The sequence below is a fragment of the Amblyomma mixtum genome, chromosome 3 (genome assembly GCF_055824585.1).
Source record: "Amblyomma mixtum isolate Tamu chromosome 3, ASM5582458v1, whole genome shotgun sequence".
Taxonomy (NCBI): domain Eukaryota; kingdom Metazoa; phylum Arthropoda; class Arachnida; order Ixodida; family Ixodidae; genus Amblyomma; species Amblyomma mixtum.
In genome coordinates, this window is record NC_143014.1 from 63,058,501 (window position 1) to 63,079,587 (window position 21,087).

General features: G+C 42.5%; 2 protein-coding genes across 5 annotated transcripts in view; one reads left to right on the top strand and one right to left on the bottom strand.

The window, feature by feature from the left end:
* Positions 1-19,343, bottom strand: part of LOC149350414 (uncharacterized) — a 51,080-nt gene extending 31,737 nt beyond the window's left edge. The window contains exons 1-6 of the mRNA XM_089579441.1: positions 18,967-19,343; positions 18,181-18,366; positions 7,952-8,101; positions 7,466-7,549; positions 5,067-5,198; positions 3,330-3,400 (exon numbers count right to left, since the gene is read on the bottom strand). Of these exons, the coding sequence (XP_089435567.1) occupies positions 3,330-3,400; positions 5,067-5,198; positions 7,466-7,549; positions 7,952-8,101; positions 18,181-18,366; positions 18,967-19,089 (746 nt within the window). The 5' untranslated portion in view covers positions 19,090-19,343. The remainder of the gene's footprint in view (positions 1-3,329; positions 3,401-5,066; positions 5,199-7,465; positions 7,550-7,951; positions 8,102-18,180; positions 18,367-18,966) is intronic.
* Positions 19,344-19,353: 10 nt separating this feature from the next.
* The window catches only part of LOC149350415 (ranBP-type and C3HC4-type zinc finger-containing protein 1-like), a 55,768-nt gene continuing 54,034 nt past the window's right edge, over positions 19,354-21,087 (top strand). The window contains exon 1 of one of the 4 annotated variants that reach the window (XM_089579429.1): positions 19,354-20,307. The gene's annotated coding sequence lies outside the window, so the exon portion shown is untranslated. The remainder of the gene's footprint in view (positions 20,308-21,087) is intronic. The other 3 variants (XM_089579425.1, XM_089579426.1, XM_089579430.1) reach the window with 3 other exon arrangements.

A 21,087-nucleotide genomic window follows, 5' to 3' on the forward strand; every position in this document is an offset into this window, starting at 1 on the left:
AACATGAACTCTGAACTTGACCAATGTGCTTAAGTTCAGAGGAATACTTGTTTACCCATGACTGTGATAGGTCGACTGAGCAGGCTCAGCAAGCTGAAAGTATTACATGTACTACCTCCCTTGGCATCCCCCAAAAAATGTACAAAAAAAGCTCGGTAATTCAAAATTCCAAGGCTAAGCAAGGGACTGCACAATACAACCATGTACGTGAAGGACACAAGGACAGGTTGGACAATGTACACGACTTGCCTAACAATGTACACTCTTGGACGCAAGGAACCGGGAAATATGTTTGAATTATCCGAAAGTTCGAATTATTGAATGACTCCAAAAAAAAGTTTGAATTATCCGAAAGTTTGAATTATTGAATGACTCTAAAAAAAACAAGAACTGCTTACATCACGGTAAATTTATTTGGTGAATGACTAGACAATGGTTGGCTGATTTTAAGACGAAAACAGTGCAGCTATGACTGTTTTTCATGCTTTCAACAATGCTCTACTGCGTGCATACTGTTGGGAGCGTCACAGCAGAACTTCTCCAAAATCGTGTACGGGGCCTCGCGCATCTTTCATGGTACGTGGTGGAGCTCCATAGCTACTGAGTCACACCCATCATAAGCGGCACTGTCACATGTAAGGAGGCTCTACCGCATGAACAGCGAATGGCATGTGACCAGTGCGCAGTTTTGGTGCACTGGAAGAACGCAACCACGCGGACACAAGCAACGGAAACAGCGCCGAAGCGGCTAGAAGAAAAAATGGGGGCGGGGAAGAGACCACCAATCAGCGTCCAAAACAGTACTCATCTTCTGGGTTAGGCTGACTGGTTATGCTGACTGGTCGAGCTGTCATCACTGCGGGCTGACGCGAAGCTCAGAAAAGCAAACCGAAACTATAGGATTGGACTGCTCCCGGAGATGGGGCCACCTGTTTTTGTCACGCCTGCCGTCGCGCTCATGTCAGAGGTGCGCGAGCAACTCTGCAGCATGGAATTCAAGTTTTGAGTAGGGTGATTTCACCAATCTCTTGCCACGCTGGTCATACCTGGACATAGCCTCCCTCCGAGGGCCCGTTTCAATTAACTGGTGTTCGTAGCATCCCAATTAGCGAGCGTCCTATGCCACAGACGTTGACAAGGTCTGAGCCAGCGGTTCGAATTTTCCGGATTTTTATTTATTTATTTCATAACACTGCAGGCCAGAATTGGCTCAAGCAGAAGGGGCATCAAAAACACAAATCAGAACATCACATGAAAAAAAAAAAAAAACATACATTGCATGTGACAACAAAATGAAATGAAACATGTCGTAGCAAAGATGAATATCAATAGACACTAAAAAATCAGTACAGGAAAGTCACTTCCTTTCTAGTAAAGCTACAAAATGAAAAATTGATTCAGGACGCGCATTCTGATCTGCTACTGTTTGAGGAAAAAAACTATGGTTAAAGCAAAACTTGTTGTTGGGCTAGTTGGTAAGCCATGCTTTCAGAGGAACCAGCGCAAAAAAAGGACAATGGACAAGGAAGAAGGATGACACGGACAGAGGCTCCATCAGTGTCGTCCTTCTTCCTTGTCTGTTGTCCTTTTTTGCGCTGGTTCCTCTGACAGTGTGGTTAAAGGCATTTTGTTTTGGCAAAAAGAGGCTCGAAAGAGTGCTAACCACTATGATGGGTCCTTCGAGCAGTGCAGTGCTTGAAGAATGAAGGGGGAGAAATGCTAAGTTTACCGGCCAAAATTTTACGAAAGAAAGAAATACGGTTTCGTTTTCTTCACGTATGAAGATGTTATTGTTTTTCATGAGCTATGTTAGGGAGTCAGACCTTTTGTATTTATGAAAAATTATATTTCGAGTTAACGTGCTTTTACTAATGTATAAAAAAAAGAAATGCCAGTTATCTAGGAATAAATCTAGAAATTTTTTCAATATACACATGCACTAAACTCCAACACACATGAACTTGCCCAATAATAACAATATATATACCAAACCTTAAAAAGAAAGACACAAAAGCGCCTCAAAATTGTTGTTAAAAACCTCAAGGAGTGACAAATAAATGAACAGTAAAAACAGTACACTGCACTTGGTAAAAATATATGCTTTGCAACTGGCGTATGTGCAAGAGACATAGTCACAGCTAACGTGCACTGCTTCAGTCAACACAGAGTAAAAGAACCTTCAGCATCCTCGCTGACAAGAGCCACCGTAGTGGCTCAGTGGTTATGGCGCTCGGTTGCTGACCCGAAAGACACTGGTTCGATCCTGGCCGTGGCAGTCGAATTTCGATGGAGGCGAAATTCTAGAGGCCCATGTACTGTGCGATGTCAGCGCATGTTAAAGAACACCAGGTGGTCGAAATTTCTGGAGCCCTTCACTCCGGCATCCCTCATAGCCTGAGTCGCTTTGGGACATTAAACCCTCATAAACCACAAGCCAAACATCACTCACATAAAAAACAAAAACACTGCTACATGGCATGCTGTCGTCTCATATTTTTCATGCATTACATCAAAACGAAAACAATTTGCACTTTTTTTGATGTAATGTGTTCATGCATTTCTTATTGCATCACAAACATACACTTCTAAAAACTAAAAAACTGCATAATCATCACATGTATACATTCCTCACCATCCCCGCCATGACGTTTAGAAGCATTAAATCTGAACAAATGACGGCAATTCCCAGAATAATAGCATTAACTAGTTTAAAGCATTATTTAAATGTACTTATGCACATGCGGCAGTGTGGCATGGCTTAACAAGTGCATCAACTGAACATAATCTCTCGACAGGGGCAGATTTATGGGAGCAAGAAATATGATATAGGAAAACCATGCTAAACCTCATTTTTTGGGGGGCGAAAGAAGTACAAGAAATATACATGGTTTAAATGGGACTGCCCACCCCCACCGCTCCCTCAAAAAGTAGCCCATAAATCCACCCCTGCCTCCAGGTTTCCGGGGCAATGCTTGTTTGCAATTGCAACAGTGCAGACATACTAGTCTCCACACATCATCATCATATCACACATTATACCAACTGTCTGATTCACCTCCTCCTCACTTTAATTGCTGCAATTAACAAACGAACGAATGGATGGACAGATGAATGAACGAACGAATCACACCTCAACATCCTGCAGCTATTGCAAGATTTTTTTTTTTTTTTCCCTCTGGAAAGCATTCAAGAATGTCAGACAAGCCAGGTAGCCTCTGCAATCGCATGCGTTTTGAAATTGTCATGACACTATTACCATGAACAGAGCACATGCAAAATGCTGGAAAGTTGATCCACCACAGAACATTTTTTGACAAAATGTGACTTACTGTGCAGATAAATTGCATACTGGGCCGTAGACTTCTTCCGGAGAGATCTCACAAAATGTGACACAGTCCATCTGGAAAGAAAAAAAAAAGTCTATAGTGCAAGAGAAAAGTTTCAGATGATAGTGAGGAACATGGGCGTCCGGAAGGGGGCGCAAGAAGAGGGGGGGGGTTGCCTCCCCCCCCCCTGGAATTACGGATATTACTTATGCACTAGTTCCTTTTTGGTGCTAACCTACCCCTACCGCCGCCCCCATCCCCGGACATCGGGTGCCCCCCCCATGGAAAAAATTCTGCGGACGTCCTTGGCGAGGAAGCCGTTGCAAGACAACAACCATTTTCTCAGTTTTTATGAGACCAAGTCACTCATGCCCAGAGTGTAAAGAAAGTTGTCTTACTTCATCTACGTCTCTGGACCACAAAGAAATATATGGTCTGAAGTTAGAAGAACTATTTCCATCGCGGGATACTTCTCTGTAGTATATACCAGTAAACAGCTAACAAGGTAAATATTGTGCAATGCTGATGCCGTGATTTATGCACCATTACAAATATTTTCACCTAGAAATAAGTTTCACCAAAATGAAGTTAAACCTACTATCAACTCTCATTTCAAGAAGCTGTAGCAGGAACAGCGTTGGTCAAAAATCTTCAGGCAACATGGTTTCCTTTCAGCTCTGCAGTGACGAGCTTACGACACACCTTGAGCTCTGAATCCCTGTAAAGTGAGGAAAACTCTCGCTCTCGTTTGTAAAGAGCCTTTGGTCTTTATCGAGGCGGATTAAAGGCTCCACTGTACAGCTCAAAACAACCATGTGACCTGAATATTTTTGATCAAAGCTGTGCATGCAGATCAAGACAGTCAGGTATTGTCAAAATGCCAACAGCAGTGTATTCCGTGGCGGCTCACTGGGCTGAAAAAACCACCAGCCTCTTCTCAAAATGTGGCCAACTGCATACAAAACAAGCAGCTTCCTCTCACACAACCTTCTTCCCAGGAGCCATACATAAGTCAAAAAGCAACCCCCTAAAAAAAGAAAAGAAAAATTTGATTACAGCACCAATCACTGATGACTACTCCGAGCAGTTCTGAGCAAAATGCGTAGAAACTTTGTGAGAGCCTGAACTGTAATGTTCATAACAAGAATAAAAGCTGACGGTGCAACAAGCAATTCAGAGTTATCAGCTAGAGGAGTAATTTTTCATTAGCATCCGGCTAACTGCAGCCAAATGGCAGCAAAGAAAAGCTATACAGCTCTCTCAGAAACTTCTAAGTTGGATAAAAACTTATCCTAGATAGGGGCTTGGAACTGACGACCACCAATTATACAGGGCAGTCACACAACCAACTAAGCTAACCAGGATGACCAGTAGATGGCACGGAGACACCACACTGATCGACAACTCAAAGTACAGACAGTGCAAGTCCAACGTTTAACATTGAACTTGTACTATTCCCATTTCATTCGCCTCCTTACCTTCTGGTCTGCACTGATATGTCCTGACTGCTATTTCAAATCCACATCCATACAACATTTTAATGAGTGCAGTCAATCCCAATAACCTTTTCCAAGAGACTTTGAGTGTCTGCAGGCAGTGTTGCAGTCATTCAGCCTTTCCCAAGTTTAAAACTGTTCTGTTGACCATAACACAGCCTTTGAAAATTGCATTCAGTTGAAGAAAAATATGCACGTGACCATTTCATCATAACAGAAGCAAGCCAAGCAGAGAGGTTCTCACCACCCAATTGCCCGTAGCACGAGCCTCATTCATGATGGTTAGCAATGACTGAATGTCATGATACAGGTTGGCGCTGTGCAGTCTAAGCTGCTGGTTCTCCTTCTGCAGCGTATCCACCATGTGCCTCATGTCCTGCACATGCACGGAACATACAACACCTTTTTAAGCACTGTCCTCCTCTTTCAACAAATTATTGAGAATTAACATATATTACCCGGACAAAATCCAGTCGACCATACAAACTCAGCGGTCTTATTTTTGCCTGCATGTTTAGCACAATGCTGCACAAGATTATCAACACCTCACCGCCATGCTTCGCACCATTAATTGATTCACAAAATGCAGGAAAAGAAGGACCCCATGGCGACTGTATTGGCCAGCATGTGAACATACTTATGTCTCATATTAGATTTTGGCCATGTTGGACTGGTCATGCTGGCAATGGTTGGCTGACCAAACAATGATGCTGCCAGTTCGACACCATGACCATACAAAGCCAAGCACATGGCTTTGGCATGCTCCAGCGGAAGCAGCAACATCACAATCAGTGTTGGTATAATTATGTCACAAAGTGCACCGCCACTTGCCCTGGGCACATAGAAAGTCTACCTCATTCAAAGCACTTTTCTCATGAAGAAATATGTATCTGAATGCACATATGGAGTAGTAAAGCTGGTCTGGTACCTCTGAACAATAGTTACAGGAAGGAGATGGACAATGTACAGTATTGTGCATATTTATCGTGAAGACATAAAAATTTTCTCACCTTAACCTCTGGCTCGTTTATGCTGAAACTGGGCACAGAACTTGGGTATTGCGGTAACTTTTGTTTCATAGTAAGTTTGTCAGCAGTACTTACCTGGTTCAGCCGCGAATCATGCAAACTCATAATCATCTGCCCCGAAACAGATGAACTGAAAGTCGTCAACTCTGCGTTTTCGCGAAAGGGCGTTTGTGGCGTCATCTGTTGTTTGCATAGCAAAGTGCCACGACGCGAAGGGTGCCAAGGTCAGCATTACTAGCTGCGCAGGTCCTTTGATGGTGCTACTAGCGCCCTTTGCAGCAATCTGGCGCTGGCGGCTTTTAGTTCGTCAATCTCAGCGCAGACGATTACAGAGTTACATCATTTGTAGCTGAATCAAGTAAGTATCGCTGTAAAACTTACTACGAGACAAAAGTTACCACAGTACGCAAGCTCTGTGCTCAGTTTTACTGCAAACGAGCCAGCGGTTGAGGCGAGAAAATTTTTGAAGTCTTCACGATAAAGATGCACAATACTGCATAAAACTGTCTGTAGTGTCTTTTTCATATGCTAAAAAAAAACAAATCAAAGAGAGGCTTTTCTTTTTGTCATTGATGTAATTGCGACACAGCTAAAATGTGGCAAAACTAATCCACCTACAGGAATTACCATAAACACACTGTACTAGCGTATAGAAGAAATACCTAGAGCAAAAAGAAAAAAGAAAGCACAATAACACCCATTAGGCACTTGCTAAGGAAAACAAAAACCATGCTGGCCATGTTGGACTGGTCATTCCTGTTTCATTGATAACGTCAGTATGATGAGGACATGATTAGGTAGTCCACATAGCACTCATGACCGAAATGTTTATGCGCATTATATACTGTAAGATCAAGTACATTCAAGTGTTACATGCACTAAGCTTTTTTTTAACAAATTGCAGAAAAGAGCCATTCAAGGTAAAGCTAAAGTGGCCATGAATCCTCCCTCTTGGCTCTTTCCTACAGACAAAGGAAACTTTATTGTCCTTTCCTTGCAAAACCAGCCTGTTTGCAGAGTGCACCAACTACAGCAATGCAATTTTACTTTCAACAATGCAAAATGCAGTGCCTGGGGCATGCACAGCAGTGCCCATTTCCAACAAGCTCTCTACACAGCAGGCGAATTATCACGTACTCCCCACGGGGCACCACATCTTGTGAAAAAGGCTGACTGGTCACGCTGTTCTGGCTTTAAGCTACTCAGGTAATAACAACATTGCTGATAATTCATTAATTTAAAGAACAAACATATCAAAAGTTATTTTTTAATCTTTGTGCACATGCAGTTCAACATACTACACAAAGAAAAGCAACACAAAAAAAAACGAAAATCTGTAGTTTGAGTATATTTATGCTTTCATAAATATTGTTTCATCACACAATAAAATCCACCACCATAAACAGATTTCCTCATATGGGTGTAAGGGGGAGAGCATTCCGTTTGCCACAATAGAAATGCCCCGAGGAGGGAGAAATGCTGCAGAAAAAGAAACAACAACCTCCAACCCAAGAATTTTAGGGGCCCTTTAAATTAGCCATCAATATATCTAAGGCTTGAACATTTCCTGGTTTTACCCAAGCAAAGTTTATGTAACATGCAATGTAACACATACATGAGCAGCCTCTTCTGCGTAGCATTTCCTTGCCACAAGGCGCTGAATTTCTTCTCCCCATTCACTCAGTGTGTAGACTGTGCTCTAAAGAAGAGTTGCACTGTTAGTAAACAGATTTTGGTTATGGCCTGCAGACGTGTCTACACTACACGCTGGAGAGGAGTGGAATTCTCTCTTCTGTGAATACCCCATTAAAGAGATCCATCAACAAAAATTGGCCACAACACTTATGCTCACGACATGCCAGAGAGACAGGTTTCCTACTCTCCGATAGGAAAACACAAGCACCAATAAGCTTTCCCTACATATTCTGATAAAAATTTTATTCATCAACTTACCAATAGACGGTTGCACACATATCTAGTGATAAAGAACACTATAGGCTGCAATGCATTCTCCACTTGTATGTGTTCCATATAGTCAACAGCAACTATCAATAAGCAAGCAAATATGAAACAGTACTACTGCAATAAATTATTACATTACCCGTGTGATCTCTGCACTTGAACGTAGACGTCTCTGCATTTGGTCAGTACGATTTTCCGCCTCTCTTCTTACTTCATCAAGACAGGTAACGAGAACTTCGACATGTTCGAGCAGCGTATTTACCAACCTCCTCAAAATAGAATTTGACTCCTAGAAAAGAACACACGCAGAGTACTTGGTGATGCGAGATATTACACTGTACAATATTGGCTACACATAGCACAACAAAAGTTACTAATAATAGCCAACTTGGCCAGAGTGAGCACACACAGTAAGCACGCATGCAATTTAGTAATTTACATGCTGTAACACTGATATGCTGACTGATGTACCACTATTATGACATAGATAAATGACAGAAATACAGAAATAAGCAGTGAAAAATCTCTGGCAATCCATCCCATTACTTCCTAGAAATAAGTCATAAGTAAACTTGATTTCCTCCAAACACCTTGAAAGCAATATGAAAATGGCAAGCACATTCTAGTGCCTACACAATGCTATCCTCCTAAGCAGACAACAGCTAACTAAATGCTTGCGGTCTTAGATGTACAGTTTCCACTTTTTTTTTTTCTGGTGATATTTTTCTGAAGCACTTGCTAATAAGAATTATTAGGCTCTACCCAAGTAGGGAAGAATTCAGACTACTCTGCAAAACATTTCCATAACAAGTTTCGAATAGACCAGCAAGATGCTCAATTACTACACCTCTTCTACATGAGAGTGACAAGCAGCCCCAGTCAGAAGTGACAATTACTTTTGCAAATTTTACAGCCATCCTACTCAAGGAATGGAATGGAATGGAAGAAATGGAAGTAGTCTTCGTTCAGGGCAATTGAAAATGGTCAATTTTTGTTTGCTTCCAGAAGAAGGCTACAGTTTGATAGTCTTGTAACCGGCTTGACAGTGTGAATTACACTAGATGGCTAAACATGGCAGTCAGTCATGGGCCAAAAAACATTTCTTCATTTACAGTTAAGCCTTACTGACAGCGGGAAATTTGAGTCAGCATGCACTCTTATCAAGTCAGAGTTTAACGAAAACATCTTCGACGGAGGTCCGTCTGGTTGGGTTTTTGAGACAGTTGAGAGAAAAAAAACTGACGCCAACCAATATTTTAATTTTGCCCAACGTTTCAGGACCAACTCGGTCCCTTCTTCAGGGGTGACTAAAGTGTGCCAGCAGCAGCGGGGTGTTGCCTTCGCTCTCCCTATGTTAGCACGTGGAGGAGTCCAATAACGTACGCAGAGGGGAGCGTTCCTGGAGTTCTATTCATCGCCGCCTGTCATGTGCTATGCGCATGACAAGTGCATAGCAATATTACTGAAACAGAAAGCAAAAGTGACTGCCAATTAAAGTAAACAGAGACTGCTCCTCCCTTCTTGCCTTAGAACCTTGCTATTAGTTTGCAATATTTTCTTTTTATTTTGAGCTCTAGCATGACAACATATTGTTTCGAAACTATCTACAGATGCAGCTTTTTGTTTGCAGTATGTAAATGGCTGCCTTCCTGCCCACTGTTTCTCCTAGATTTTTGTTTACAGAAAATAAAAACTAAAAATACTTTTCTTTGATTACATGCTTGAAGAGAAGAGCCCTCATAGCTACTCTGAATGTAAAAGTAGAAAAACAAACAAAAAAAAGTAGGGGGCCCTATCTGCACAGTCTGGAGGAAGGACTGACACTGTACACTCAAGGTCTTTCTTAAGCATGGCTGGCTAACAAAATAGCGGGTAATTAACACAGTGCTGAGAACCATGATAATACATGTTGTGCTTGTAACATATTTAGAAATGAAAGCCTTTTGTTTTTTAGCTGATCTGTGGTACAATGACCCCAGAAGTCTTATTTTGGGCAGGGATGAGCAGGAGGCAAAGCCCTGAGGTCCACTTCCAATGCTAGCACTTGACAGCAATCAAAATTTGAACCCCTCCTCTTTCCTGCTCTCCTCGTTGCAGGGTCCCCACACTGGAGTGCAAAACAGAAGTTTTCGATTCCTTCTTAGTGCAGCCATCAATAAACGTTTTGCTGGTTTTTCAGAAAAGTAGATGACTGCAAAACAACAAAACCAGTACTAAAAAGTATAGACACAAACACAATGCTGACTAGCAAGTAAATTTTATTACTGCTACAATGCAGTATATATACAAACAGCATTGGAGTAAATTCTAGACAAATTCTAGACAGAACAGAGCAAAAGTAGAACTGGAGTGATGTTATTATATTCAAGAACAACTTTACGTGCCTAACAGTAGAAGCTACAAGCATGAGGCAATGGCTTTCAGGTCTCCATGGCTGCCTCTTCAGTGCATGAGAAAAGTGTCTTACTTTCTACTGCAGAGCCACAAAAGGCTGTCCTCAAGCACATAAGTGCTATTGTGCATTTCCAGCACTTGCAATCAAAATGGTCTGTTTTGCTCCCAAGATAAAAGAAATAAATAGCTACCTCAACATCTTGCTTAACTTTCATTAATTCAGACTCCGCAGACAGTAATGCCAACGCAAAAACTAAAAATGCATTCTGAGTAGCCACTGCTTTGTGCAAGAGATGCATCTCAAAAGTTAATAAAATTCATATCCGTATCAGTGCCCCACATGAGCAGTTACAGCTATGTTTGCATAGCTCAGTATTCTGAACTTTACAGTGCATCCAACATGTCCCTCAAATGATAGACATCAAATAAGCAGTTTGTTTCATGTAAACAATGTATTAAATCCGCTATTTCTCACTGTATGCAATACATTATAATCTAAATTTGTGCTTTTGTACAAGCTTAATTTTGGGGGGATATTAAACCTCTGCGTTCTCGGACATTGGGTCCTAACCAACATCAATATCACAGAATAGCAGTTTTCTAACTCCCAATCCTTTCTAGCTTTTCTTCCTGTACGATAGCACCACCTCTAGGGGAATTTTCCAACATATTTACTGCAGTTTTAACTCTTTGTAAACAGAAAGAACCATGAGTAAACCAGCAGACTCTGGCACTGCAGACAATCTGGTGAAATTTTCAGTACACACATTGCACGACCATCAACTTGCACCAATTCAGTGACAGTGAAGACAATTTTTGTGAAAAAAAAAAAAACAGCTAAGTTCCTCTGTCAGCAGATACAGACAATTCACACAGTTGTTTGTTGACTACAATGAAGCTGAAAAAGAAAAAAAAAGTATAGCAACAGGACATGTAGCTAAGATTCCAGCCTCAATCGAGGAGAACAATTTCACTGCTTCCATACAAAGCCAAATTATCAGTGAAGGTCCAATAGCTGGTGTGGAAACAAATTACGCATTTGTACACATGGTGAGTGTTTTTGAAATGTCTGAAAATCACAATTCCTGGGTAAAAACAGCTGCAAAGTTGACAAAACTTTAGGCTTGTTAACACCAACTTGCACAACTTCACAACTACATGTGAAATTACACCTGTCTTGGTCTCCCCACTTCTGCAGCCCATGATGAAGTTTTCATTGATTTTTTCACCATGACTGTGTTAGTAAACATGAAGAATGCCCACCTAAAGCTTGCTTGTTTATCCAAGAAAATTAAACTTTATGCATGGGGGACAGAAAACTGATACATCAAAGGGTTTCTGCAACATAGGTTTACAATTACTTGCTTCATGAAGCTTGAGAAAACAGGGCAGCAGTTCTATACATGCAATATACGAGGGGGTACCCAAAAGAAACCGGACTAAATTTTTTGGTCGGCAAAGCTTCTGTGTTACCGCGTTTTGCCACTAGGAGCGCATAGAACGAACATTCCAGAGTCAGTAAGCAGAGTGCCGTCGTTGAAGGAGGTCAGACTAGTATAGGCATAGTTTTAGAGTGACGGCTGTTTTGTGTGAATGTCGTTTTTGCAATGGCTGATTTTTGTGAACAGCGTACGCCGGTGAAATTCTGATTTTTGCTCGGAAAAAGTTGAATGGAAACTCTTGAAATATTAAGAAAGACGTACAAGGACGATGCTATGGGGACAACTCAAGTGTTCCTGAATCGAATCCTGAATCAAAGCAACAATCATGCCAATGGAAAACTTCAAATTCACCTCGCCTCAAGAAAGCTCGTCAGGTGAAACCAAACCTCAAAGCAATGCTGATTTGTTTTTTCGACGTGGGAGGAGTCGTCCATTGAGAATTTGTTCCGCAGGGTCAGACAGTTAGCCAGGCTTTCTACTTGGATGTTTTGAAAAGATTGGGCAACAGTGTGCGGTGGAAGCGGCCAGATTTGTGGCGGTCGGGTGACTGGTTTTTGCATCATGGCAACGCCCCTGCTCACACAGCCCTGTCTCTACGACAATTTTGGACCAAACATGCATGACCCCTATTCCTCAACCCTCATACTCTCCCGACCTTGCCCCGTGCTACTTTCTTTGTTTCCTAGAATGAAAAAATAGGTGAATGGAAAGCGTTTCGCTGATGTTGCTGAGGTGAAGAAAAAAACGACGGAGGCACTGTCAAGCATCACAAAAGATGAATTTAAACAATGTTTTGAAAAATGGAATGAAAGATTCGACTAGCGTATCATTGCAAGTGGGGAATACTTTGAAGGAGATTGAAGGTCTGTGCTTAAAATGTGAACAAATAAGTTCAAACAAAAATAAGTCCGGTTTCTTTTGGGTACCCCCTCGTATACACCGCATCAATATTGCAGCTAGAAAATGTTATTTCTAGAAAGCACTCTTCGCCAGCATCGTGTGAACCTTTTTTTAATGCGAAAGCATTTCTTGTCTCATGAGTGGTGTGCACAGGACCTGTTGGCAGAGCATGTCCACACGAACTGTCAATCATCCATTACAGCAGTAATTATTACAATAGTTGAATAAATAATTATGTAATGGTTTGGTTTATGGGGTTTAACGTCCCAAAGCGACTAAGGCAATGAGAGACGCCGTAGTGGAGGGCTCCGGCAATTTCGACCACCTGGGGTTCTTTAACGTGCACTGACATCGCACAGTACACGGGCCTCGAATTTCTCCTCCAAAGAAATTCAACCGCCGCGGCCGGGATCGAACCCGCGTCTTTCGGGACAGCAGCCGAGCACCATAGCCACTGAGCCACCGTGGCGGCCTAATTATGTAATCATCAAACATTAATTGAATATGTATTTAATTGAATGAAGTAACCAATTAGTGGAATTAGTCCTTATATTGTAAATTAAATGCCAATTTAACCAAACTGCTGAATTAATTCATTACATTCAATTAGGTCAGTAAAACAACTGATTGAGTATTTAGTTTATTGAGTGAACTAATCAGTCCAATCAGTGAACTATTTCACACATTTCTTGGCAATTTAATCAAATTTATGGATTACTTAATTACTTAATTAAATTAATTTGTACCTTGGTGTGCTTACTAGACGCTCTAGCAATGGGACCCACATCTTCGGATGTGGTAGAAACGAAGTTAGAGTGAAAACACAACTTCGAAACAGCAAAGGCATAAAGGAACGCACACAGCAATATAATCGACAGCAGTGTGAGAAATGCTTTCGTATTACTGCACCTAAGCAGACTGAAGTGCACCCCAGGAATTTTTTTCTTTTTGTACTGTACCATTCATGTCTTGCTCCCGCTTGATGTCTCCATTAACTGATTTATGATCTGGTGCATCATTTCAAAACATCTACACAGTATTTTTTAATTTATTTATAGATGCTGCAATCCCACAATTTATGACTTTAGCAGGGTGGGAGAAAAATAAAATATCAAAGACGCAATACAATGGCAAAGCACAAATAAACAGTGGCAGGTTGAAGCCAAACAATTAACTAAACAAAAACAACCGTATCAAACAACATTACTAAAGGAGGGAAGTGAATGATCTCAATGATGACTGCAAAACTTCAATGTCGCTAAGGTTATTCCAGTCAGGTGCCAATCTTGGAAGAAAGGAAAACTTAACAGTTACTTCATGGTTGGAAATGAAGTTATTGTTAAAGCATGCGTTTGTCTAGCGGCACATCCGACTTAGGAGGAGGAGAAAGGAAGATCAGTTTTGTAGTACCCTTTAATTAAATGAAATAAGAACTGAAAGGTGCACTAAAGAGGATTGAGTGCCTTTTTATTACGGGAACTAAACCTGTACGCCCCAAGCATTCTTAGAAACTTCGAATTACTATCCTGTGTGGCCGATTTCCGTATTAAATCGCGTTAAACGTCCCAGCTCCCGCCTTTTTTTTTTTTTAACTCACTGTGGAGAGTAGGAGGAGTCAACTAACTTGGCTGCCATGGCAAAAAACATACAAGAAGTGCCTTTTGGCCGATCACGTGGCAGCTTGCCGCTCTTTCATTGGCGAAGTAATACGCAGAGTTATCTTAGAAAATATGCGGTTTGCTGGTCGGACTATGTTCAGCCAGAACAGACGCAGACGGTGGGGCACATCACACCAGTGGCAGCAGGCGAAGAGAAAACATAGTCTACTTGCTTAGGGTTTGTTACTGCTATGATATGTTCTCTGAACCAAAAATATGTAGCAGTTTAATGAAACTATTACTTACGCCATGACCAAAAAGAGTAATAAAAATGACTTTGGGTGTCTTCACAGATTATAGTATTTTCACTGGCCATTGCGGAGTGATGAGGTCGAGTCCAGTGAAAGCAAATGGTCCACACGTAGTTCTGTTTCCGCAGGCTTAATTAGCAACTACGCTGTCTGCGACTGAAACTAGTTCACGGAAACTCAAGAAAAAAAAATAAAAGCGACAGCAAACCAAACAAATTTTTCCAAAATGCCCTTTAGCGCAAATTTAAGTTAGCCGAGATAATTTCTTTTGACTTGATGATGGCAAGTTAGCTCTTGTTAATAAGCCAGTGACTGAGGCTTGCTTCCAACTTATAAATAAACCTTAGATAATGGAAGCATAATCTAGAGTAGAAAGAACAAATGATTTGTAGGCAAGAAGGCCAACTGAAGGAGCAAAAAGTTTGCAGTGCGCCTCAGAAAGAAAAGAAAAGCTCGAAGTTTGCAGCAACAATTACACAGTATGTGTTTAGTCCAGATGAGGTGACTGGTAGCCCACAGTCAAAGGTATCTATAGTAGGGTAGTAGTTGTAGGGTGTAGGTCTCCAGGGTAGGGTGCAGGTCTATAGTAGGTTGTAGGTCTCATCAAGCCTCCAGAAGGCTTTTTTGCCTGCACCCGCAGCATTGCAATGTATGTCGTGATGTTAAAATAAATGTGATTTGAACTGATCTGATAAGTATTCACTTCAAAGAGGTTCATACCGTTAGCAGTGTAAACAAATTTCTTTTGTGTGATTGTCACAGAAACGATTTTTTCAAAGTTAATTGACATTTGCCAAGATTCACACCAAGCAGTAATATTTTGAACAGCCTTGTTTAGCATACACTGATCAGTTATGCTCATTTCAGAATATATCACACAATCACCAGCATAAAGTTGATTTTAACAGGAACATTATGAATAATGTCATTTATATATAGCAAAAGAAGAGGACCAAGTACTGAGCCTAGGGGAACACCAGAATCCACAGTTAAAATGTCAGAACAGTGTTAGCTAAATATTACTTAGTTTTCTATAGATAAGGTATGCTGAAATTCATTTTACTAATTTTACATTTTTATACATTTTGTCTAATATGTAAATTAACTTGAGTGAAACCTTATTGAAGGCTTTTAAGAAATCCATGAATATTGCATCCATCTGTCTTCTTTTATTTACTCAAGTGGCAAAGTCATACACTGTTTTAACAAGTTGAGTGCATGTTGAGAATTTTCTGAAACAAGGTTCGTATTTTGTGAAAAAATTCTTTTTCAAGAAATTCAGATATGTGACTACAAATTACATTTTCTAGAAGTTTGTAAGTTATCAAAGTTAATGATACTGGACGGATGTTTTGAACATAATCTTTCTTTGCACTTTTATGAAGGGGTTTAACCTTAGCGATTCCCCAGTCGCTCGAAATCTGGCCCTCACTCGGTGATCATAGCAATAAAACATTGCTAAAGGTTGCTAAACCCACTCCGCATATCTTTTCAGAAAAACATTACGAATGCTATCTGGTCTACATAATTTCTTCACAAGTTTCAAAAGCGTGCTCAAAATACTTTGTTCATGAACCGTTTCTGGTCATCTGTCGGGCATTGCCCGACAGTGGAAAAGTGCGTGTCTGGTGAGTTGTCCGGTGTGGCCCGACACAGCATTTGGCCTCTCATTTCTGTAGCAAAAATTGTGCCCACTCTGGTTAGAATTACTGTAGCCTGCAAATTGGCTATTTAGCTTTCCTGCTGAGGATGGTAGCACCATACTGAAAAAATATTTTTTGATCACATGGTTTTGAGGGCAATTTGGATGGGCACCAAAAAGACGCAGCATGATTTCCATTCCAGCACATGTGTTGTAGGAAAGTTATCTAGCGACTTTGTAGAAATCGAAGATAACTTTAACGATGAAGACAACTATGTGCCTCCTTTAACAAGGATTGTGCACTGTCTGCAGTGATACAAAGCTAAAGGCAGCAGAAGGGAGATTGTATTTTTTGCAAGACATGCGAGAGGAAGCCTGGCCTCCGCCCAAGAGAGTGCTTCGAGTGAGTGCACTATAAAGAAGTTCTGAAGTTCTGATAGTAAAACTGAAAAAAAATGGTTTTAATAAGCGTTTATAACAAAATCATGACGTGGCACTCCCTTTCTTTTCGAGGGGCTAGAAGGCTTAAAAGAATGCTGACCGGTGCAGTAGTCACTGGGGAAAGTACACCTGACTGGAAAGGGTTATTAACATCAGGAATATTTCATTTCATTTATTGGTTTTGTTTGGCCAGTACAGAGACTGCAAACAAGGGAGAGCAAGCTAAAGGCGCCTAGTAGCGCCTGACAGAGGCCTGCCCTCCCCATGTAGGAGGTAAAGGCACAGTGAAACATGGAAGACTATCACTGCCTAGTGTGAAAATATATTTAAAGTGTTCATTTAAAACATCTGAGATACTTTTTCCGCAATCAATTTGAGCACCGTCATGTTCAAAAACTACACAAATTCTCATAGTCGGGAAAATTAACTGCCAAAATTTCTCAGGCAATGTTGAAATAAAGTTAGGCAAACACCAAGTAATAATGCTTCTTGTCCTTAATTACCTTGCTTTTCACCTCAGCATTCAGAGTACAAGAAACAGTAATGTGTTTTGTCACGTTGACACCACACCCCTTACTGGCTCCAGCTGTCACACCACACAAGAGTACTCGAAAAGTTTACATCAAAATACCCACTCGCTCAGTCCCTGTATGTTTAGTGTAAAAACCATGTATGAAGTGCAGCACGCTGCATAATGGTGGAAGCGAAATGGTACAGACCTTTACTCTCTCTATATTGAAGTTTAATTGGTGTATTCATATAGGAAGTTTACGGGGATAAGGAGGCCGCAGCTGACACAGGACAGGGATTTTTGGAGGAATATGGGAGAGGTCTTTGCTGTGTAACGGACGTAGTTAGGCAGATAATCATGATATTAAAGGACTTGTGCATGCTCGAAGATGTGTGACAATGTCAATTTGTACATGGTGTGGATCGGGGCACATGATAACAGATGTGGATAACTATCGGCCACAACTTAAGATGACATGATCAGCTGTTTTTTTTTTTTACCAACGAACCACATCTTCCTGATGCATACATTAGCCTATAAGTCTCCTGAAGTGCACAGTTACTTCACCACCACATGGTCAAGAGTGCAACAGCTATGTTAACTAAGCATATGGTCATGCTGGGCAATATGAGCGTACCAGCACTCAAAAATAAGTTCACTCAGTTGTCTGTACTCAGGAATGCTGACGCTAACACCACAACGGCTTGTTCGATTCTCGGTCCATGCCTTTTTTTTTTTTTACATTAACTCGATTGTTCACCATCCCAAGCTCCATCCAAGATGCATTTCATTTATAAACAAGAGCCAGCCCCTGCACCATGCTCCACCTTCATGTGCTAGCACCGCAAAACAATGTAGCATCTCCAACTCTTCATTAGCCTTCTATGTAGCAGCTTTGCTCCATGAGCTGAACACTGCACACACCAGTGCAGTTTAGCCGCATGGTGAAAATTCATAACCGAGAAGTACTGCAGCCTGGAGTGGCAGCACAGTGATCATAATGATTCCAGTTCAATGCCCTGCGATAGTGGACGTCTATTCCAGAGTCTTCAGCCATATCATCAGCAAAAACTATATGAAAAGCATGAGCCACTACTAGAACACAACAGAAAACAAGCATGAACAGTACCTCTAGATTTTGTGAATGGGTGGCAACCTCCAAGTCCTTCCGCACGTCGTGGTGAATGAGCATACTCATAATATCTAGTTGTGATGGAGAACCAAATGCTGATTGGCTATCACCACCTTCAGCGAGGCCTGCAGCTGCAAAACAACCTGCTTGTTCCAGTATCCTCTCTGCATGGTTCCTTTCAAGCTGAAACAAACAGTGCGCGCCTATAATTTTGCTGCAGAGAGCTCACAGAAGTCAGAGATGCAATGATAGGTTCAAAACACATGCCACAAACACATCGCTTGTACTGTATGCACGTCATATACGCCAATTCTAGTCCCCACTTTAGAATTAGCAGCCGCGGTGGCTCAGTGGTTAGAGTGCCCGGCTGCTGACCCGAAAGACGCAGGTTCGATCCCAGCCGCGGCGGTCGCATTTCGATGGAAGCTAAATGATAGAGGCCCAAGTACTGTGCGATGTCAGTGCACGTTAGAGAACCCCAGGTGGTCGAAATTATCCGGAGCCCTCCACACGGCGCCCCTCATAGCCTGAGTCGCTCTGGGACGCGTTAAAACCCCATAAACCAAACCAAATCAAACCAACCACTTTAAGAATCTCCTGCACAGCCTCCTGCGTGCACAATGCCCACACTGCGAAAAAACGCATATATGTACTACACTTTCGATGTCGAACAACGTTACCAAGATGATTTCAAGCATACTTCAAGCCACGACCTACTGCTTCAAGCATTCCTGTATGGTAGCATTCTGACATATGAGCCCAGTGATTAACGCTTGCGCTCACCGTTACGTGACGGATTCCAAGAGATTCGGGAGATTCAGAACCTTCGTCCCCGCCGGACCTACTTGAATTATCGAGGCCATTAGATTGTAATTCACTCATTGGTTGAGTATTCCAATCATCCATTCATTCACAGGGGGCTATTGTTCACCACACGCTGCCGAAGCTCAGATCCCCTGGTCTCTCTCACGCGAGAGCCAGGCGCGTGCGAATCTTCGTTGTCATTCGTTCCGGCCACCGGCTCTGGACCACCGAGCTTCCTCCACATCAGCGCATCAGCTGCTGCTGGCTTGTCAGGCGCTGGCTAGCCACACGCGACATAGCCACGCAGCCGACGCGCTGACGCAGCGCCCGCTCTCGGTTGCGGTCAGGTAGGCCGGTCGGGTGTCTTCACGTGCAGCAAAAGTTTAAAAGCGATGCATGTTTTCTGCCTTCTTTCCAGTCAAACTGCCGCCGCGGCGGGCAGCTAGCAGCATCACGCTGCGTTTCCCATTGCCTGAAACGCTGTTCTGGTGAAAACTCTTTCAGCGCATTAAACAAACCGAAACTAGCAGTATGACTAGATTTAAAAAAAAAAAAAAATTACCAACGACCGTCTACCCATAATGGGCATGGACAAGCAATTCTTGTTGTGTAAAAGGGCGCTCAGTTGCAACTCAGCACAAGCGCATCTTTATCGCTGAAGGAGCTCACCGTGGTACAAACCGAACTCTACGGTACCATCGCCATGCGTTCATCCTCCGCAGTCAGGCGGAGATTAGTTCCGTGCTTTCGCAACAATATGCTATGCGGAAGTGCGTTGTCAGCCTTGCTTTAATTTCAGTGATGCACATCGTGTCAGTTAGAGTGAATGATAGCTCCCGCGTTCATAACACGCACGGTATTAGTTCAGGCAGTGCTTTCTGCATACTTCTCAATTCATGCACCGCCCAAAACCAGGTAACCGAAGAGCTTTCGAGGCCGTTGAGACCTCGTTGGGGCAGCCGTTAGTTCCGAAACAAAAGCACGAGCGCTTGACGTCACATGGGTAAAAATACTCCGTAGTCGGAGGAAGCGGAGGAAGAGCGTTCCGAACGACGACTGAACCATCGCCGCTCGCAGCTCGGTAGTCAGTCTAACGACAGGCTAAAAAAACTGCTGCAAGCAATGAGAGAGAAACGGTATGAGGCGAGGCGAACGACCTAACTTCACACCCTCCACTGCATATCGGCTAGGGTGAAGCAAGGTGAAGCAGTGAAGTACCAGGAAGACGGTGGACGCGGAAGGCGCTACTGCGGCTGGTCCGAGAGCCCAATTTGTTGTGCACATATCAGGGCATCGAAAACGTCGACGTGCAGGCTAACAGTAAGTTCTTTTTTCGTCCCAACGAATTCTCCAGGGCGGCTGTGCCGCAAGTATCGTTGTAGAAACAAAATCATATTACATAATACACAATCATAATTCTGGCATTAGTTTGGGCTAGCTGGCGGCGCCCGCGCAAAGGTCGATAAGGGTGAACGTGAAGCTGGTCAAGCTCAGCTACTGCAAGCGCACACAAAAGGGAAACGAGGCGTGTCTGGTTTCTTGCTTGGCCTTGTCTCATGAACTTCCGGTTGAAACAGAAGCGACGGAAGCGTATGCGCGGTTGGCGCGGTCGCGTTTGAATGCGGGAAGCCCGTATCGTGTACTGCGAATTCAGGCATACGTGTACAGATCATAGTTAAAAAGACATCTGTGGCATCCAGAAACGACTGCACACAGTACAAGTTGTGCTTTTGGAAATTCGAAGCGGATATTCTTGACCGGGCTATTCAACGGCGTCTGTAACATCACATACGATTAGAGCGCATTGCAACTTTTCAGGCTAAACGTGTCGCGACGGGAGTCGGGAGACTTGTTGACGTAAACTGGGCGAATGCGGGTCGCGTCATGCGTTAGGCCAAGCATGCTGCGTTTGTGAACAAATTCGATACTTGATAGCAACTTAAAGTCGAGCCAAAATCGGTACAGTTGCTACTAACTCCAGCTAACCTGGCTCTCTGAATACAGCTGTGACGATCAGCAGGCAAGAAAAAATTGTGCAATCCCATCAGTGTAGCTGCTCATGCTCACTTCCAGCCCATTTTAAATCAGGTGTTCGCTAGA